Source organism: Telmatherina bonti (assembly GCF_933228915.1).
Source record: "Telmatherina bonti genome assembly, chromosome: 13".
NCBI classification, from domain to species: Eukaryota; Metazoa; Chordata; class Actinopteri; order Atheriniformes; family Telmatherinidae; genus Telmatherina; species Telmatherina bonti.
This window is the reverse complement of record NC_136611.1, coordinates 19,939,877-19,960,277: the sequence shown is the minus strand read 5'-3', so window position 1 is coordinate 19,960,277 and position 20,401 is coordinate 19,939,877. Positions and strand designations below refer to the sequence as shown.

General features: G+C 40.7%; 1 protein-coding gene across 1 annotated transcript; it reads left to right on the top strand.

Annotated features, from left to right (window-relative positions):
• The first annotated feature begins 195 nt into the window (after positions 1-195).
• Positions 196-19,803, top strand: ssh1a (slingshot protein phosphatase 1a). Its single transcript, XM_079251875.1, has 15 exons — positions 196-303; positions 3,697-3,734; positions 9,251-9,351; positions 11,483-11,547; positions 12,030-12,151; positions 13,449-13,517; positions 13,710-13,775; positions 14,589-14,783; positions 14,929-15,022; positions 15,581-15,709; positions 15,932-15,978; positions 16,105-16,251; positions 16,886-17,086; positions 17,211-17,910; positions 18,016-19,803. Exons 1-15 carry the CDS (start codon positions 223-225, stop codon positions 19,126-19,128), a joined length of 3,168 nt encoding a protein of 1,055 aa, XP_079108001.1. The 5' UTR covers positions 196-222; the 3' UTR covers positions 19,129-19,803.
• Positions 19,804-20,401: the final 598 nt, after the last annotated feature.

Sequence of the window (20,401 nt, the reverse complement as noted above, 5' to 3'; positions counted from 1 at the left end):
TTTTTTTTTTTTGTAATAATTAAGTTATTACTACAGCCTACGTTAAAGACTGTGTGGGATGGGAAGGGCTTGAAGGCAGCAGGTATAGTAGAGTCCAGACTGAAGGATAATAACACATCCCTCTCCCTCCAATCATCAGCTGTATGTTGACGTTAGCCAGCAGCTAACTGAAGCTCTCCAGGCCACAGCGGCCGGTCGGTGCTACATCCTCAGCTTCCAGCCATGGCGTTGGTCACACTACAGCGGTCCCCGACACCCAGCGCCGCATCCACCGCCAGCACAACAACCACGACCGTGGGAGAGGTCAGTCTTGACCAGGGTGCACCAAAGCAAATGCTCCAATGTGGATGTCTGAACGGGAAACTGAGGATGAGAAGGATGTTGCTGGAGGAAGGCCCGCTGATTGAAGCTAAATTAGCACCGAGAGTTAACGTGTTACGCTAGGTTGTTATTTAATGGTAGCTGTTTCAAATGCTAACATTATTCATTTTTACAACAAGATAAAACGTATGTTAGTACGGTAAATACGTAATTATGTCAGTATGTTAGATTGTAACAACCCAACAAGGTTTAAAATATTTACCTGTTAATTTAACATATTTTATGCTAGCTTAGTTTGATAACTGTCTTATGAATGATGGAAGCTATAGCTAACGTTATTGGTAGCTGTGCAAGATGTAAGTAAAGCTTAGGTTTTTCTGCCACTCGTGTGTGTCTTGCACAACAAGAATACAGTGATGTTTAGAGTACTATAAGACAGGGAAAACAAACATTTAAGTTAATATTTTTTATCTGGGACTTTGATGTTTACACGAGCCTCTGGATTTAGCTGTAAAATCTCCATGTAAGGCATCCAGTTAATTCATCCAAATAATTGGTCTTTTCAATAAGAAAAGCTAGTCTAAACAGACAATAACTGCCAGATTTATTAGTGTTGGTCCTCCCCTAAAAGAAATGCATTAGATTTGTAGACTGACAGGCAGTCATATGCTAAAAAGTGTTTGCTTGGTTATAATTTTCACAAGTTACAGTCACACAGTCACAGTATGAATGTATTGTTTTCTGGGCACTTAAAGTTAGAAAAATTATATTTACAAAAAAAAAAAAAAAAAAAAAAAAAATCAAACATAGTTGCGTTTACCACTATCAAGTACAGACATTAGTTACCTGATGGGGGCACCACTCACCAGCTATACACTGATGAGCTCACCATCATTCTGCAGTGCATACCAGACACACATCAACACTGACATCTGTATTAATTTCCAACCTAAAAATGTAACTTTACGTTAAAACTGCATTTAGAAACATTAGAACCAAGTTTAGCAATTTTTTTAAATTTTAACTGAATTGTGAAGCCTAGAAAACTCTTTCATGACGTTAAGTAGTAACTTATTGTGAATAGATCATTTATTCAAAGTGAATAACTGTTGTTGTATCTTCTTGCTGCTTACTGTTGGGGAGGGGGTCAAGGTGTGACAGAAAAAGCAGCCAGAAATCTGCTGCAGCTATGATGTCATCTACTCATGAAGGGTGGGAGGGGTGGAGGGGTAGTGGTGTGCTGTGGTGGAGGAATAGAGCTGAGGTAAACAGGCACGTAGGAGATGCTGGCATGAGCAATATGGGACATTATTTCAACAGTATAGAAATAAATGTGTGTCTATCCAGTCATTCATTGTTCCATTGTCATCCATGCATAATTTTTGTTTGCTGATCCTAAGAATTGCTATTCTCTTCCCTTTTTTCTTTTCCTGCAAAGTGACTGTCAGCAACAATGCAGAGGTCGCTCCATAATAGAAAAGCATACCTTCAAGCTCTCTTCCATCGTTTGGTAAAAGTGACTCTGCTGGCAACACCCTTAAATGGACCCTTTATAATGAACAGTCAATGATATAAACACAACTATCACCATTATCATCTCATTGTGTCCCTATTGCCACTTTTTGGAAATTTATGTAGAAAACCTGAAAGGCAAACATTCATTTGTTTCTTACTCATGCTCTATATTTTCCAACGTCTTTGTGAGGATTATGTAATTATAAGATTAGTTGCAAGGTTATATTGTAATAAAGCTATGAAATTAAAATGATAAGGCAAAGGCATTGTTAATTATTCATTTGTTAATTGTTTACAATAATTGAAACAATTATTTCTTGTCTCTGTCCAGAACATTGATGTTAGGTGTAAAGATGGTGGCATTACTCACAAAATTTAGTCTACTTGTGCACAAAAGTCACCCGTGCACATTCATATATGCAGAACATATTTTTATGACTTTAAATATGTTTTCACACAAATAGACTCTTAAAGGAGCAAAAAGCAAAATCTTTTGCTGTTGAGCTCTGTCTGTAGACCAAAAAAGTGTGCCATTGAGCCAGACCTCCCTCTACCTCTCACCTGCACTCACCTCGTCTGCAAAGGCATGTGCAAAGTGCAAACACACTGACCAAAGCAATATCACGACTTTGTGGAACATGTCAAAATAATTTATAACATTTAGCTAGTTACTTATTAAAGAAGAATCTCTGAGTCTAAGTGTAGCCACTTTAGCTCTCACAGTGCTGTCCACTTTGGAAATGTAAGGCCAAAATTATTACAGTTTAGTCCCTTTCTGTATCCAACAACTTATTCGCCAACGCCTGTAGTTGTTTTTAGAGGTAATGTTATGGATCCTGGCTGTCTTTACGTTGTGAACGTTTCATTCCGTTCTCCGCAATGTCTTTGAAAATACTTGTTGCCATTGTTCGCTTGCTGCTGCAGCTTTTTATAGGAGGCAGCGATTCACATGAATGTGCGGCCGGACCGACTGGTAAACACGGGACTCCAGTTCAATACAGAGAGAGTTGGTGTGTGACATCATGCTATACTCCACATGAAATGATACCTATAGTTTTGCACATTGTGATATTTTCAATATATTCAGTCGAGAAATAACAAAATTCTGTTTAATGACTCGTTAACTTCATAGTTACACACAGATTCATAAAGTTGGTCAAAGAGGAGGTTTTCAGGAAGTTTCTGGAAGCTTGTCATGGCAGCTGCCGCTTCGGTTGAATGTAAATGAACACAAACCTGTGTGACTACAGAGGAATTTGCATGCAGCGTCATGTTTGACAGTAGTCTGAGAATAAGAAGCAGCTTAATTTTTATTGCCAGATTCTGCTTCCTTTGGTATCAGATATCCCGTCGGTGAGACTTGACAAATAAATATGCATTTAACCCTTTAAATCCTGACCCAAGCGCAACCGGGGAGAAAAGTCCAAAGTTTTTTCCAATAAGAAGTCTATTTGTCTCTTTAACAAAATGGAAACAAAAGACCAATTTACCATTTATTACCATGTGGTAGATCAAAATTATTGTAGTCTTTTGCTTTCTGGTATCTGCCAGGGGTCAGGAGACCAGTATGGTGGACAGCAGGTTTCTACCTTAAAGTGAATGAAAATGTCTTAAACTGTATGTATTAAACATGATACATTTGGCTTACTAAGGTTAACTAAGTTGTTATTATTATCTGTTTAGGACACCATATGTGAGCCATCTTCTGATTTACCTTGTCTTGTTCACTTATCGGAGTTTATGGCTGGTGAATATTGGGAGGGTTGTAGTTGCTCTTTACCTGCCAGGTGGACAATCTTTGTAATATAGTCAGATTGATTTCGTATGGTGTTAATTTTTTTACTGTTATCTGCATTGCAGGAATTTGGGAGTGAAGATGAACGGCGAGTAAATCAGAGGTAAGTTTTCATATAAGTTTAATTTTGCCATTCTGTTGCATGGTGCATGCCAAAGTATCTCACATTATTTAAACTGCTGCTGTTGACCGACTGCTTACATCTGTCTGAGTCATGAAATGAAATCTTTGTGGGCTGGCAGACTAGCTGTCATCAACAGGTATCATGAAACACCTGGCTTGTTGGCACAGTCATCCTAATAGACAACTAGTCTTTTTTCAAGTCATGTTGACAAATGCATCTGTTTATTTTTCAGCATTCAGACTGATTAACTTGTTTTTGAACTTCACTTGCCCTGTCTGCAGCTTTTCTATGTGCATGGCACAGATTGACAGAAAGCTGATTATCATCATGGCATTTGGTTGTTTCAGTTATTTTTTGCTTCAAAATGGATTGATTGTCTTCCTTATGGCACATATTTAGAGACTTGCATGTCTCTGTAGTTATTTCTCAGCATGCAAGTAAAAACAAAACAACTTCTCCCACTTGTAGGGTGGTGCTAAATTTTAAGAGCTGGACATCAGGGAAAAATTGAAACTGCTGCTCAAATTTGCATTTACATCATTACATATTTGATCTTAGAGTCAAGTAAACTTTATCTATGTGCACTTTACTAACTTCAGGTGAATGTGGGAGTAACAATGGCAGCTCCTCTCTTTGGTCTGTTTCTTGTGCTATTTTGTGTGCGTAAGTCTCTGCGGTCTCACCACACAGTCGGGGTGATGCTTGACCCTTCTTTGGTTTCACTGCAGTTACGTCCGGCATCTTGAAAACATGCAACACTGGGATCCTGCAGCACAGACCCGCTGCATAGCAGAAACACTGCGGGAAATGATAAGATCAGACCTAAGTACAGTGAGCAGAGGAGGCAGAAATAACTCAAACACTCACTGGAAGAGAGGTTTATTAGTTTTAAGATGGTGTAAGGCATGAAGGTACTTTAGGCACAGCAGAGCAGATGAATGAAAACGACATGTCGAATTTGATTTTGTTCACATACATTTACATCTACATTGATTTAGACTTTTAGCATTAACGATGTAGCGTCATTCATTCATTTATTCGTATCTGTGTGCTCTGCTCAAACCTAAAATGTTCCTACCTCAGGGTTGTGGAGTGAAGATGAGGCTGCATAAAATTATTCTTCTAACCTCTCAGGCTGAGATCATGTGAAAATTCTGCACGTGTTGACGGGCCTCTGGTCTTTTTGTCAGCATGGGTCGCTCCTGTGTACTTATTATTTGGCATGTGAAGTTTTTGATTTTCCACATGTTTCCACATGTTAAAAAATGACTTCTAAAGATAAATGAGTCAGAGGAATCGTTCAAGGAGTAGGATGTTTCTGATCATGTAATTAGCAATGCAACACACTAACAGTTCAGTTTAATTTCAGTTACGCAACAGCCTATACAGTACGTCCCCAAGCAATGCCTGTGTGAGAGAATGATCTATGTATGATGCAAGTCCAGGCCTGTCTCTCTGAGGAGTCTGTAAGGCACATCATGCAATAAAACTGGCAGTAAATTTGTGTTTATAGTATTAAGTTGTCTTTTATTTGAGAGGCATATTTATTTGGGTGTGCTAATCCAGTGTACCAGTTGCACGCTTACATCTGTTGATGGACAGCAGTGTATCCGCCAAATGGGAGTATTTGTGCCTGCTGTTACTGGTTAACCTCCATAGCAATGTCAGGCCCAAGTGGTTGATGTAGGCTAGCATAAACACGGTGCAGGTGTCTGTGGCACTGAACCAAGGAATGATTTCACTCAACCGCTGTGTACAGAGAGGAGTTGGGCAAGGCAAGTGATTGCCCAAGAATGTATCTAACTGAATGTACGTGGCAGGTGAGATTCTCTCCACCTAGATCAGAAAATATTCAAAGGGAATCTTTTTTTTATAGTCCATTTGAATTTGTCCCCAGACTTTTATAACGTGTGTTCGTTTCTGATTTCAAGCTACTTCAGTAAAACAATGTCATTATTTTACACTCAGGCTCCCCCTGTTTCAGCTGATACCCGATGTGGTCTTATCCTTCCTCTTGTGCCTCTCCCACCGCTTTCAGTGGTGTCGGAGAGAAAAACGCTTGTATGATGCAACTGACTGTCTCAAGACTCTTTTTCTCATTGTGCTGATGTTAGCAATACTGTCTAAGATCATGACTGAACTAGCTTGGTTACAGCCTCTCACTTGATCAGTTCACCTAGTGACTCAGGACAGAGGCTTAGAGGACATCTGGTCCTGTTTTGCTCCATCCACATCCAGCTGGATACTTATGGAGCTGCATATACTATAACTCAGTCATATGCCGTCATTCCTAACTGCTGCTTTAAAGCTTGACCTAAAATCCACGGGGAGTTTCTGAGTTCACATCCGTCCACTCTTCCTGTGCTGGATGTATCAAGCTGCCATATGGGCACCCAGGACAGCTTTATGTTTCTGACGCCTGGATGTATGCCTTTTTTTTTTTTTTACTTTATTAGTGGCCAGACATAAAGGATATTTTTTCATTGGTGAGAAGTGTTGTTATTTGTGTCACAATGCCAGTATGAGCAAATCATCCCAGATTGGAATCCATGTTCCTTGATTTCATCTATTTGTGGATTTTGAGACTAAATGACAGAAGGAAATATATCTGTAAGGAGCGCTGGTGCTGCAGATGGATGCGACATAAAAGGCAAGTCCTCCTTAACCTGTCATAATCTCTAATAATCTCACACCGTGTGTTTGATGGCGGTGCATGTGAGTGAGTGACAGCAAGCTCTTGCCACTCGAACGAAAGAAACAAGATTATCCTTCCCCTATAAGCCCGTGAATAAGGAGATTTGGGAGGTTTGGGACATTGCCAGTTCTTGCCTGTTCCACCTATGCTTATCCCAAGTGTAGAGGTCTGTGAAGCCACTACCACAAAGAGTGTTTTATGTGGAATGCACGTGAAGTTGTCCCATTAGATTTTTTTTCTGAAGTTTTCTCTTCTATTTTCCAAGTAGTTTTGTTTTTTAAGAAAGAGGAAAAAATGGGTTTTTTAAATTTGGAGAGTTGGTCTCAGCAGCACAGAAGCCAAGAACAAACCTGGTTTTTGCATTTTTGATTTTAACTTGATGGTTAAGGAGCGTTGAAGAAGGCAAAATATTTCTCTTGAATAGTCTTTCAGTGTCTTGAGTCTGGCTTACGGACTTCCTTTACAGTAAAAGGTTGTGACAGACAAAGCAGACTGAGGGACGTGAGAGATTAGCTGTGTGTGCTGGAGGCAGCGGGTAGAGGCTGCAGTTTGTCCCTGCAGGCAAGGAGGCTGACTCGCAAACAGAGACGCTCAGATGAGGGAGGAGGAAGAGGCAGCCAGAGGGAGTGGCGTCTGAACAGACGGCACTTTTCCACTGAACAGAGCAGATGAGAGCAGACTGTCAGTCTGTCATTCACAAGTCGTGGGATAACACTTGAAGTCATCATTCTTCTTGTGCTTCTTTACCATTTCTGAACTTGGATGAAGACAAGTTAGCTTGTGCCAAAGAGGCCTGACTCTATTCCGGTCAGCAGGATGCATCTGGTTGTAGAGCCCATTCAGGAGGCCATGATGAAGATCATACCATATTTTGTGGAGAACGCTGTGTTGACCCAGAGTGAGATAAACCGCATGTGAGTGTGACCAAGCTTTTTAAAAATCAGGTTTTAAGAAGATTTTGCACTTATGACACCTGAAATCAAGCACCTAAATAAGTTTGGACTCTTTAACTAATACTTGATCATTTGATATGTGATTTTTGATATTTTTGAAGCAATCTCGAATGCATCGTTATCCTCTTTTTTTTTTTTTGCTCTTTCTAAGTGATTGAAATCTTTGTGTTTGTTTGTAAATAAGGTACAGCTGCTGTTACAGAGAACAATTTAGGTTTCTGGCAAGATTTTCTATTATAGTCTGTGTTTGCTTTGATACTAGATTTATTTTTAGCCCTAACATTTGTGAAGCTGATTGCAGGGTGCTTCAGGGAAAAAATACAGTAGAGTTGATCCTGTTCAGTTAAGATGTCTGCAGCCTGATTTATGCATGAAAACAAGTTTCTCACTTCTGATGATTTTACATTTAAAGTTTTTTTTCTCTTCTCTGGAATTGATCTGCTGTCTCCGTTGAGACCCAACTTAAAGTGTGACTATAAATGAAAAGTGAGACAATCAAAACATAGATGTATGCAGTCCTGTGTAGAGATGTGGCAGTAGCCCCTGTCTTGGTATTTACACTTTTGTCTCATATTATCCATCTTTTCCTGACAGTAGACCCTCCCAGCAGCCTTATAAATCTGAAACAGAGAACACAGTGGGAGAAAAATCTACCAAAGTGACACAAAAGCTCTTGTTGAAATGTGTCCACCCCCATGCCTTGTCACACTTTTTTTCCCTTCTGTGCTACTGGGGGCGATCATAATTTGTGGTGAGGTGTTCAAAATGAAATTCATTGTTCCCACAAAATGTTTTGTTCTGGCCAGGCATGCTTGTATTTATGTTGGTTTTGAAAGTCTTAATAAGAGAGAGTTGGTTTAGGGTTCAGTTCTGATGTTGATTTCATTCAGATGACGAGCATTAAAACCAAATTAATTTGCTCATTTTCAATCAGCATATTGGCTGATTTCCAATAATGCAGATGTTTACTTCAGGGACATCATAGTGTAATTTGATTTGGGATTTTTAAAGCTGACATCAGTTAGTAATGCGTCATTTCCCCTTTACACTGAGGTGCTGAAAGTTGTACTTAGATACAGGTTTGTCTTAGTACCTGTCAGGATTTGTTTTGGTCCTGTCACTCATCAGTTCTGTACTTTGTCAATGATGACCTGGTTTGCCAGTCTGCGCACACAGAAAATGTGGTGCGTGTGTTCCACCTTGCTGCCTGGTAGATTTACGAATGTGTTCTTTGTTATTCAGTGAAATGGAATGATTGAATTTAGCCTGAGGGAAACACCTCACTTGTTTTCATTGCAGCTCCTTACTTGTGTCATCTGTTGACAGTTCCAAAGCCTTACCTGAAAACGTCAGGGTTTTTACGGGCAGATGCGAGCTGATCACGGTTGCTATTAGGTCATTGTACAAATAAGAAAAGAAGGTGGCTAAGAAATGCAGATGGGACAAATATTTAGGTCCGTATTGCGTTATAACAAGCCAGTTAAGACCTGGCAAGTCAAATCTGAGTGCATCCCTTGCAGGAGAAAGAAGACAGATGAGCATTAAGGATCAAAGCTTGATTGATGGTGGCTGCAGACCTGAGGTTTTCCTCTGTAACGTGGCAGCTTGGCTTCTCTTCTCAGCTTTAGACTTAGTTTGCCAGCAGCTGACAGCCATGATTTATGCTTATCTCGTTGGCTCCTATCATTGAACTGAACCGTTTCATTGAAACCAAAAATTTTGTTTCGTCTTGTGTCTCACTATTTGGTCTGTCATGGCATAAACAAATTGTAAAGATAGAGCAGAGTTTCTCTGCAGTGTGTCAACTGTCTAAAAACTTGTAACTCTTCTGTTGCCTTTCTTTGCAGCTTGAGTGAGAGCTTCTTCATGGTAAAGGGTGCTGCTCTCTTCTTGCAGCAGGGAAGCAGTCAACAGGGCCAGAAAGCACATCCTCATCACAAACATGCAGGTGAGAACCATAAGGCATGGCATCACATTGACCACATCATTCCCCCAAACTGTACTTTTAATCTTGTCAGCATGTGTATGAGGGGGAATTATTTAGCAGGTTCAGGTGCTGCAGCAGATGTTTATAGCTGCAGTAAGGAGGACAGAGGCTGCGTCGTTGATAAGCATGTTCCAGACCTATAGCTTAGGCAGATTAGGGTTTAAATCCAGTGTATGGTAGCACTGTGGGTAAAACTTCTCCTGATTAACACAGCACTTCACTGTTTCTTCTTTTTCTCACCTCACAACTTTAGATTTATTGGTTCTTTACAATATATATGATGAAAAGCAAATTAGAAGTCAGAAAACAATATTTATGCTATAAATCAGGAAAAGTCATAGGTCAACATTTACTGCTAAAATAATATTAAATCAAATTTACTGGATGCACAGGCTGCACGGTCATTCTATATGATTATTATCATCATCGTGTACATGATTTGCACAAAACCAAGTCAACAATAAAAGTAGATAGTCTGTCCCAAGTTCTACATTTTGTGTAGACTTGCATTGTCTAAATGACTTTATATTGTCATTGTTATTGGTTATTTCTTAATAACAGCTACTTTTGCTTTTGTTAACTATGGCCAACTTTGTCACATGACTAGTTAGACTAAACTTCACAGGATCATTAATCAAAGGTTGCTTTAAAAAGGCCACCATTGAATGCCACAGTAGCTCCTTTAAAGATTCAAGGCTGACCTGACAATCCAGTGGCATGATGGGAATTCACCATTCGCCAACAGCTAAACTGCTGCCAAGTCGTTTGGCAAGTCACAGGCGTGACTGGCAGCTTTGTGCGTTTTGTTGGCCATTTTGTGAGGTACTTCACATGTGTGCGGGTCCCACTTTGTGTCCAGGAACATTTGCCAGGTGAAATAGCTGTGTCATTTCTCAGTAACGGAGGCGTTTAAGGGAGAGGGCGGAGACAGTGACGTTGACTTATAGTAAGAGCTTGATAAAGGCATTCTTGTTCGAAAAGCTGGTGCCTTGCCATCAGTGACTTAAAGTTAATCATTTGCCAGTTGTGTGAACAGAGGCTATGCTAAAGAGCTTAAAATGTGTAAATAACCCCACTAGTACAACCATATTTTTTTTACTATTACATGTATGATGTTTAATTTTATACAATTCATTCTTTTCACTAATATTTCTTTGCTGGAGCTTCAAAAATACATGTTTTAATAAAGTTAGTTTGTTATAGAAAGCTATATTGACTCATAGGCAGTCCATTAAAATCTAAGATTCTGCCAGTCTCTATATTATTGGCTATTATCCAGTTTAATTCATGTGCAAATTTTGGAAGCAGCTTGTTTGTACCTGCATCTATGCTCTCAGGGAAGATGAAGATATGCTGTAAGATGATATTACTCAGTTAAGTTAACTCAGAGATATATTTTGTTATACTTAATGATTTGTGTGTGAAACCCTGATGTGTTTGTTTAAAATAATTTTACCTTCTTATCGTAAAACTTGAGGCAGTTAAGATAAATGACCACCCAAGCGAGTCAAACACTCTCTGTGTTATAGCAACAGCTGTTGAGAAAAAAAAAAAGTCAGCATTTCACAATTTGTCTTTTTGCCCTGTTGTGGCATCTGTCAAAATAGCAGGCTCTCTTGTTTACTGCTGCTTTGCATTGCTTCCATCCATCCATTCTGTTTTTATTATCCAACTCTGCTGACATGCCTTGGCACAAGGAGCACCGAAGGATCTAAAATGAGCAAAGACAAGGTCTTGAACTGCGGTTTTGCAGCTAATTAGTTTCCTGATGCAAAGTCGGGATGTTCTCGTCAGTCCTTCTCTCTTCAGCCAGTTAATAAGACGTGTCAAGCTGATAAAATTCACTGAACATATTCTAAGTTAGTGTTTTCCAAAAGCAGGCTTTAGTTTTGGCTCGATGGGGAGGAGGGATTGGTGTTGAACACCAGGGAGCATTGTAACAACATATGCTTTCACTATACTATATGTATAAACATATAGTATAGTGCATTATATAGTTTAATGCACTATACCTTGTGCATTAAACTCTTAATATTCTCAGTGTTGTCAGATCATTCACTGACTCCAAAAAACCCATTTTCTTTCTAAACAGGTGACTTACCTCAACACCTGCAGGTGATGATAAACATTCTCCGCTCAGAGGACAGAATCAAATTGGTAAGAGACAAAATAAGTATGTGCACTCATGTAAACAGACAAACAAAAAAGAAAAATAGTACACATAAACACAGTGACTAAGAACCTGGCTTAGAAAACCCTCCACATTGGAGTTTATCATCCACTTGGGGTAGTTATTAGCTCGTAAGGGGTTTTGAACACTCTCGGGAGAGCATTACAAAATATTTCCATGGTATGCATGTGTGTGTTAATGTGAGGCTGAGTTGTTTTATTTTACATCGTGCTCCTACACATCTTAAGGATATTCAATTAAGCTGTTACACAAACTCTGTTATCCAGTTTCCATGGCACATCCAGCTGTGATACTTTGTTAAATTCAGACTTCAAGAGGACGGTCACTGACTTTTCTTGCTTCCATGTTAACTATTTTAAACCAGCAATTGTTTTGCATTTGCGTGATCAGAGAGTGTGTACTTTAAATGTGTTAGAAGGCTTTCAAATACTGTCTGTACCTCATGCAGGCAGTACGTCTGGAGAGTGCATGGTCAGATCGTGCCCGCTACATGGTGGTGGTATACACCAGCGGGCGACAGGACACAGAAGAGAACATCCTTTTGGGAATCGACTTCACCAATAAAGACTGGTAAAAAGCGGGTCATTGTGTTTTTTAACTGACTATAGAGGCTGAATTCTATTTATTTACTGATATTATCATTTTATTGGTGCTACTTATAGATTACATAGTGTGTGTAAACTGTTTGATAAAGTTCAATGCACAACACTCACTTGTAGTGCTTTGGCCCAAAGTGGGAATGTAAACATACTGCCTGACCAAAAAAAAAAAAAAAAAAAGTCAGCACCTTGCTTGAGTTAAATAAATAGGTACGAGCCTCCTGTTAGATAAGACTGCATGGGTGATGATTTTTCAGATGGCAACAAATTATTTAACTTATGCAACAAGTAGCTTCTTATTTCTTAAACAACCATGTTGAAACACACGTCTCATGGTCGTGGAGGAGATGTTAAGAATGTTTAAGAAGGGTCAAATTATTGGCATGCTTCAAGCAGAGAAAATATCTGGCATCTTGCAGAAACTACTAATATTTGGTCAAAAACTGTCCAAATTATTATTAAAAACTGGAGGGATATGGGGAACCATCATCTTGGAAGAAGAAATGTTGGAAAAATATCTTGCGTGATGGTGATCAGTGAGATCATATGAAAGAAAACCACCAGTAGAACTCAGGAATGTGTTTAATTGTGAGAATAAAAGCATGTCTACACACACATTGTGGAGGAAACAAGAGGAACAGACTTACTAGCTGTGTAGCCATAAGAAATTCACCAGTCAGTGAAGCAAACCAGAAAAAAAGGTTTTGCAGCAGCGCAAGAATATCATGTGGTCTGATGAGTCCAGATTTACCCTGTTCGAGGGTCTGACGTGCACATCGGGGTAAGAAGAGAAGCAGATGAAGTGATGCAGCTATCATGCCTAGTGTGTACTGTACAAGCCTGTGGGGGCAGTGCTGTGATCTGGGACTGCTGCTCTTGATCAGATCTACGTTCAGCAACATTATGTGGCCAAAGAATGTCAGCCACTTACCTAAATTTACTGAATGACAAGATTATTTCCATCAGTAGATATTTTCCTTCCCTGATGGCTGTGGTATTTCCAAGATGACAATGTCAGGATCTATCTAGTCCATATTGTTCAGGGATCCTTTTTTATAATGCACAGGCAGTGTATTTTTTTGTGTCAAATATTCATAAATTGTGAACTATAAAACAAATTGTAAGTATGACAACAGAACGCATTTGAAAGAAAATTGTGTCGCATTTATTCTGATATTTTATTTTCCTGTTAACATGCAAGTTTACTTTTTCTCTGGCACCCTCTGTCCGTTGGCCGGGTATTCAGTTTTAACTCTTGCTTTTCTCAGCAAAAGCTGTTCAGTCGGCATGGTGCTACCTCTGTGGAGTGATACAAAGATCCATCTGGATGGAGACGGGTGAGCTTTTTTTTTTTTTTTTTTTTTTCTGACCCTTTTTGTTCGGATAAAAACCACAGCTGCAGCACTGTTTGTCAGGTTTTTACCCAACACCGCACTAACCATCTGACACATTAAATGAGCTTGATTCCCACATCCTTGCATTGTGCTCCAGGTCAGGGATTGACTGTGTGTTTTTTTTCTGCTCTGCAGGGGCTTTACTGTGAACACAGCAGGTAGAACTCATGTCTTCAAACCCGTGTCAGTGCAGGCTATGTGGTGAGTAATAATCAACCTCTGGAGACATTGTGACTGTCTACAACAGCTCAGTTTCATTGCACACCACAGTAAGGGTCTGGTTGAGTCGTGTTTTTCTTTGCTCAGATACGTTCTTGTCTGAGTGAAGTGATCCAGATACACTGAAGTAAAAGCCATGATGAGCTGTTTAAATTCCTAATGCTAAGAAAATGGGCTTCAGTGCTTCTTTATCCAGTTTTAATGGCTGTGGGCATGAAGGTGAACGTCAGCAGCTTGTGACAATATATTCAATTTTTCTATCTTTTCTTTTTATTTCTATTATTAAATGACAAACCTTTAAAATTCAGGAATAATTTATACCTAAATACAACATGGTTAATATTACATAGCCTCTTAGTTTCTGGTGTTGTGGATTGATCCACAGATCCACTTCTCATTTAGTATGGAGTGCAGGTGGATTCTCTTTGTAGCATGGTTACTTTTTTCTGAGTTCTTAAACGTTTTTCTACCATACTTCCTTAACATGATGATGTTTTCCATTGAGCTCAAGGAAAAACAGAAGGCAAAAACACAATAGTAGTTTGATTTTATTTACTGTTAGAGCTTAGCTAGTCTCCTGATAAACACTGAGCTTCAGCACACAGGTCAACACCATGCTGATTCATTGTGCCACCTGCTGGCATGAGGACTCATGTGCACAGACCTGACTCAAAGAATTAAAGCCAGTTAATGCCTCATTCATTTAATTGTTTTACGAGTATAGTTTAGAAAATCAGACATAGACAAGCCATCTGTATCTACTAAATTTTATTTTCCTCCTCAACAACCATCTAGGTCAGCCTTGCAGGTGCTGCACAAGGCTTGTGAGGTGTCACGGAGGTTTAACTACTTCCCAGGAGGCATGGCTCTCACCTGGATGGGCTACTACGAGAGCTGCATTGCTTCAGAACAGAGCTGCATAAACGAGTGGAACGCCATGAGAGATTTGGAGACCACACGGCCAGACTCACCCACAATGTTTGTTGACAAGTCAGTAAATGCTCTCCAGTCCCAAAAAACACTTCTTTATGTGAAGAAAGATTCCCTCTTAAACCAGCTGTTAGCATAGCTTCACGTGTCAGGAAAAGTGATTTGCTGATTTCTTTCATTTTATTCAAACTGACTTTTTTTCTAGGCCTTCAGAGAGGGAGAGGACAGAGTGCCTTATTAAAGCCAAACTTCGAAGCATCATGACGTGCCAGGACCTGGAGAACGTAACCTGCAAACAGGTAAAACCAGAATTTTCCTTCTGTTGTTGCTTCTGTTAACACACAGTCCAGAGCAGAATGTTTACACCACTATGACGTACCCAAGCCAAACTTTGGCAATTTTTATTGATAAAATGACGCTTTTATGTTTGTCTTTGTGAATCACATGTCTGCTTTAAAACCAGACTGAACGCTGATAAAGCTGCTGTCATTTATAAAAAATAGCAAATATGCATAGATGACTTTTTCCAGGACCTTAGATAAAAAAAAGGCAATCCAGAAATTGGTCTTTCTCTCTGATCCCTCGTCCAGTTAAATCCTGTTTGCAGAGTTTTACATCCAGCTGACTGTAGTTTTAACTAACTGTTTTCTTGGTCTCCTGTAAAAACTCCACAGTTCAGTAAAGCAGCTGTTTCATAATGGTTTTCCAGCAAGTAAAATTTGAATCTGGAAGTTTCTGAGAATCTTTTCAGAGCCTTTTCCAGCTCTGTATGCAGAAGCGATCATGTTCACGAGACGTACTGGGGATTGTTTGACATATTTCAGACAGCAATCAAACTATTTTATTTTCTTTCCCAGATCCGCACGGAGTTGGAGCAGCACATGAACTGCAACTTGAAGGAGTATAAAGAGTTCATTGATAATGAAATGCTACTAATCCTTGGCCAGATGGACAAAGCCACCCTCATCTTTGACCATGTTTACCTGGTAAGAAAAATTCAAGCTGCCTCACATTCAGACAAACTTCTGATGGAACTTGTTGCTAAGAATAACAGTAATAGAAATGTTTCCCCTTGCTTCACATCCCAAAGGCATAGTGATGTTTAAGTAATCTCCCCGGTGACATGATTGTTTTTGGAGAATGAACAGTGTCTCAAAGGTTTGAAAATACACTCGGCTTAAACAGAATTTTCTCTCATTTGTTTTTAGGGATCTGAATGGAATGCATCTAATTTGGAGGAGCTACAAGAGACAGGGTGATTTATTTTAGATTACAGAGGAGCTAAGATAACCGCATACAACACATATTTTCATTATGATTCAAGCAAGAAAGAATGTTGTTCATGAGTTCATATTATCTCTTCCCCCCCCCCCCCCTTTAGAGTGGGCTACATCCTCAATGTTACCAGAGAAATAGACAACTTCTTTCCAGGAACGTTTAGTTATCACAACATACGTGTTTATGATGAAGAGGCCACCGACCTGCTCGCTCACTGGAACGACACGTACAACTTCATCGTGAAAGCAAAGTGAGTCCCCCTGGTGGAAGAAAAACCTGTCTTATTAGTTAACTACAAATACATCTTGTCATCGTAGGGGTCTAAAAATGTTAAATCTAATTTCTGACCATTGTTTTGTGTTTTGGGATCCAGCTTTGACAGAGAAGAGACAGATTGAATTAAAGTGTTTATTTGGAAAAAATGATAACAGGAGTTAAGGATTTTCTTATGAGTTTATATCAAATTATTAATTGTTATGATTGGAGCTTGGTTGGAGCTCAACTTTGCCTTGTGTAGAAGAGCAGGCTTTACTAAGTGTGTACTATGAAGAAGTCTGTGCATATATGGAGACTCAGTCAATGAGCCGAGAAAACAAGTAAATGAAGAGTCAGTGCCAAGGAAAAGAGAGAGCGCAAACGAGGGAGAGGCGGACAAATCTCAAGAGCCGATTGTTTCACAGCATAGACAATAATGTGACAGTTGAGTCCTCCATCTCTTCCAGTCCATCATCACATCCGTTTGCTTTATCTTCCTGATTTTTTAGATGCAGTGTAGTTATAAGCAAATATGCAGCAGACACAGGAACCTTCTTCCTTTCTGGTTGGTACTGGCCACGTATGCAGTTTATATATTACATGGATTTACATCTGATTCTTATCCACAGAAAGAATCACTCCAAGTGTCTGGTTCACTGCAAAATGGGCGTCAGTCGGTCTGCCTCGACTGTCATCGCCTATGCTATGAAGGAGTACAGCTGGTCGTTGGAGAAAGCTTACAACTTTGTAAAGCAGAAGAGGAATATCACACGACCCAACCCAGGTTTCATGAGACAGCTGGCAGAGTACGAGGGCATTTTAGACGCTAGGTAAATTCTCCTCATTTCATATGTGTGTGTCGAGTGTTTATGACTTGTAATTTCTTAAATTAAGCTTTTTTTTTTTTTTTTTTTTACTTATGCTGTTGTTCTTCTGTATTTCGCTTATTTCCAGCAAACAACGTCACAACAAGCTATGGCATCCAGATGCAGACTGTGAGATGGCAGAGGGTCAGCATGGGTTGGCTCAGTGTTGTGGAGGAGAGGAAGGAGGACACGTGACTCCAGAGCCAGGGATGTCTCCTTGCTGTGAGGAGGCACTGTCTGATAAAGGTGCAGCGTGCCCCTCCGCATGCAGGACCGTTGCACTGGCGATCGACCCAGCCTACAACAACTACTATTTCCGCCGGCTCTCTGACTCTGCACTAGACAGTGAACCATCCACACCTGTACGAGGCCCACCCCTTATTGGGATGGAAAAAGTCTTCATAGAAATCGAAGACGTGGAACGAGACGCTCTGCTGGATGATGAGGCATTTGATGGGCGTGAAGGCCTCCCACTCCCTCACTTTGGGCCTACGGCAGAGGGGACTGCTGCCCAGACTTGCACCCGTGGCCTCGAGCCACTGGAAGAACTGCGCTTGAGGCTGGAGTTCAGCACAGTGGAGGAGGAAGACGAGGAGGATGTACAAAAGGAGGAAGCAGAAATGGAGGTACTTATGCAGCCAGATGACGGAGGGGGTGGTGAAGGAGCTGGCGATGAAACACAAGGCGATGAGGTGGAGAGGGAAACAGAGGGTATTGGGATGGACCTGGCAACCCTCAATGAAAACTCCAACAACAACAACCGCTTCAGCAGTCTCTGCAACTACAGTGTAAGTTTGAGCAATGTGATTGGCCCATATCTCAAATTAAAATAATGTTAACAACTGTGAATAATTTTTATCTGGTATTTGTTTTCTTGCTTTGTCTTCATTTAGGAAAAATCTTCCCCCGACTTCCTTCCAAGTGATGCTTTTAAACGGTCTAGCTGTGATCAGACTAAATCCCACGAGCAAGAAGATTCTTCAACTTCAACTCCTAAGCTTTGCCTTAACCCCAGCCCTCCTTCGGAAGTCCCAAGTGCTTCATTCCCACAGTCCTATCCCTCTTGTGAAGACCTCATGTCTTCAGTGAGGCTGCTGTGCCCATGTGGCCCTCTGTGTGACTGTGCCAACTGTGCTGCCTACTTACCCACTGATCCACTTGATAAAGAGAAGCCAGGAGAATCACTGAGTTCAGTGGAGCCTGAGGACAATAGTGAATACTTGGAAGTGAAGACTGAGCTTGTTGGCAGCCAGTATCCAGCTGCCTCTGATGCTCTCCCTCAGCTGATGAGAATAGATGTAGAGGAAGTGAAACCTGGAGTTGCTTGTTACCTCGGTCAGCAGCAGGAGACCCTTTTACAGCTGCGTCGATCCGGGCTGGTCCGTCGTCGTGCAGAGAGACTAGAGAGGCTTTCAGGTGTCTCTCAGGAGACCCTGCACTCTCTGAAGCCTTTGCATGTATGCCAAAGGTCCATGAAGAGTTCCTTACATGGTGAGGAAGAGGAGGAGTTCTCTGGTTTTACGGCTGACTTCACTAAAACCTCCACACCATGCCAAGTGCGGTTAGAGCCACTGGTGGTGCCACTGACCAATGAAGCCTTGTTGGGGGTGGCGGGATCCGGGTTGCTCACACCAACCTCCTCGCCTCATGGCTCCACCTTAACACGCAGCTCCAGCAGCGACAGTCTGCGCAGTGTTCGGGGCAAACCTGGTCTGGTACGCCAGAGGGCGCAGGAGATCGAGACCCGAATGCGCCTGGCAGGGCTGACAGTGCCATCGCAGCTGAAGCGCTCCAACTCACTGGCCAAGTTGGGCAGCCTCGACTTCTCCTCCGAGGACCTATGCTCAGCCTGCTCCTCTGACGCAGGGACACTCCTGCTCCTCTCGCTCTCTCCCGAGCCAGACACAGGGCTGGAGTGGGACTCCCCCACCACCAATGCAGGGTCCCGACACTGCGGGGACCTGCGCACTCCAGAGAGAGTCCTTCCATGTGAGCCCAGAAGCTGACAAATCAAGTGGAGCTTATATATTTATACACTCCACTCAACTCTCCATCTGACGTGCTAGGAGGAGGGAGAGAGCTGCACATATTCTTGAAACAGGAGAGTTTAGTCCAAGAAAACAAATGAAAATTTAAAAAAAAAAAAAGGCCAACTGTTATATAAGGAGAGGGCACTCTCCTTTGCCACATTGTTTCTCAAACTGCTGTTCACGGTGATATAAGTCATATTGCTGTATCCAACAATTGTGTTGAGCCATGCATTCATCTATAACTTTGTTTGCATCATGGAAAAACAAGTGCCTTACCCAAGAGACCAGAGGCACAGAGCTGTGTGATAAACCGCAGGACAAGTTGGTACAAGGCACTCTATAACCTTTAACCTGCTTTTCATTGGCACTTACATTACCTTTTACCTGTCAGGTACATATTGGTAGCCTACATCGATAAACTTGAATCCTTTACACAGTTTGAGAGAAAATTAAGTGTTAGATAAATGTGGAATTGTTTATTACAAGTTTTGTTTTAGGGTCGTTAACTTTAAAGGTTACCTCATGTTGCGTTCAAGGACCTTCTGCACAGACAAACACACCAGGCCAGAGTTTAATTCAGTTTCTTTACTAAGGTCAAGTTAGAGCGAGGAAATCGGTTTTTAACGCAGAAGTGTAAACTAATGCATCAACTGCAGGAAAGTCTGAGTGAGTGAATGAGATGAAAGAAAAGAAACTTATAACCTTTGCCAGCGACACTGTTTGCAACAAACAGAAGCTTTTCTGAGTTTGTTGTTCCTTTGCACTGCTTTTTTTTTATTGAATGAATACCGGTACACATCAAGCTATCTTCCAAAATAACATTGCAGTGATGTTGTTAACCTCATCTTTCCCTACGTAGTACAATAATTTTGGGTGAGCAGAGTGATGAGGAGTCACTGCGTGGCTTTAAATCCTCACAAAAAAAAAAAACACCCTCGTGCAAGAGTCCAAACTTATAAAGATTTTCCTAAACTTAGCTGAAAATTTCTGACATGTAACATAGAAGATACAGCATAAACAAAACTTTGTATCTAAGCGTTGTTTAGCTTAAATGAACTTTTAAGTGCTGCCAACATTTTAAACTCATGTGTGCTTTTTGAAATGAAGACCAAAGTTAATTTTGGCTGTCTTAACAAATTGGAAACACCGTTGAAGCTGTACAAAACGTGTGAGTCATAATGTCAGTTGCGTACATGTATTTAAATGCTGTCACCTCTTTTTGCACCTTTTGGGAGTTATGAAAGAGACT

What these genes read in the sequence shown, in the direction of transcription:
- ssh1a (XM_079251875.1), top strand. Translation starts at nt 223, where the DNA reads ATGGCGTTGGTCACACTACAGCGGTCCCCGACACCCAGCGCCGCATCC. An exon ending in CAACCACGACCGTGGGAGAG is followed by an intron (nt 304 to 3,696) that starts GTCAGTCTTGAC and finishes TCTGCATTGCAG; the next exon opens with GAATTTGGGAGTGAAGATGA. An exon ending in GAACGGCGAGTAAATCAGAG is followed by an intron (nt 3,735 to 9,250) that starts GTAAGTTTTCAT and finishes CTTTCTTTGCAG; the next exon opens with CTTGAGTGAGAGCTTCTTCA.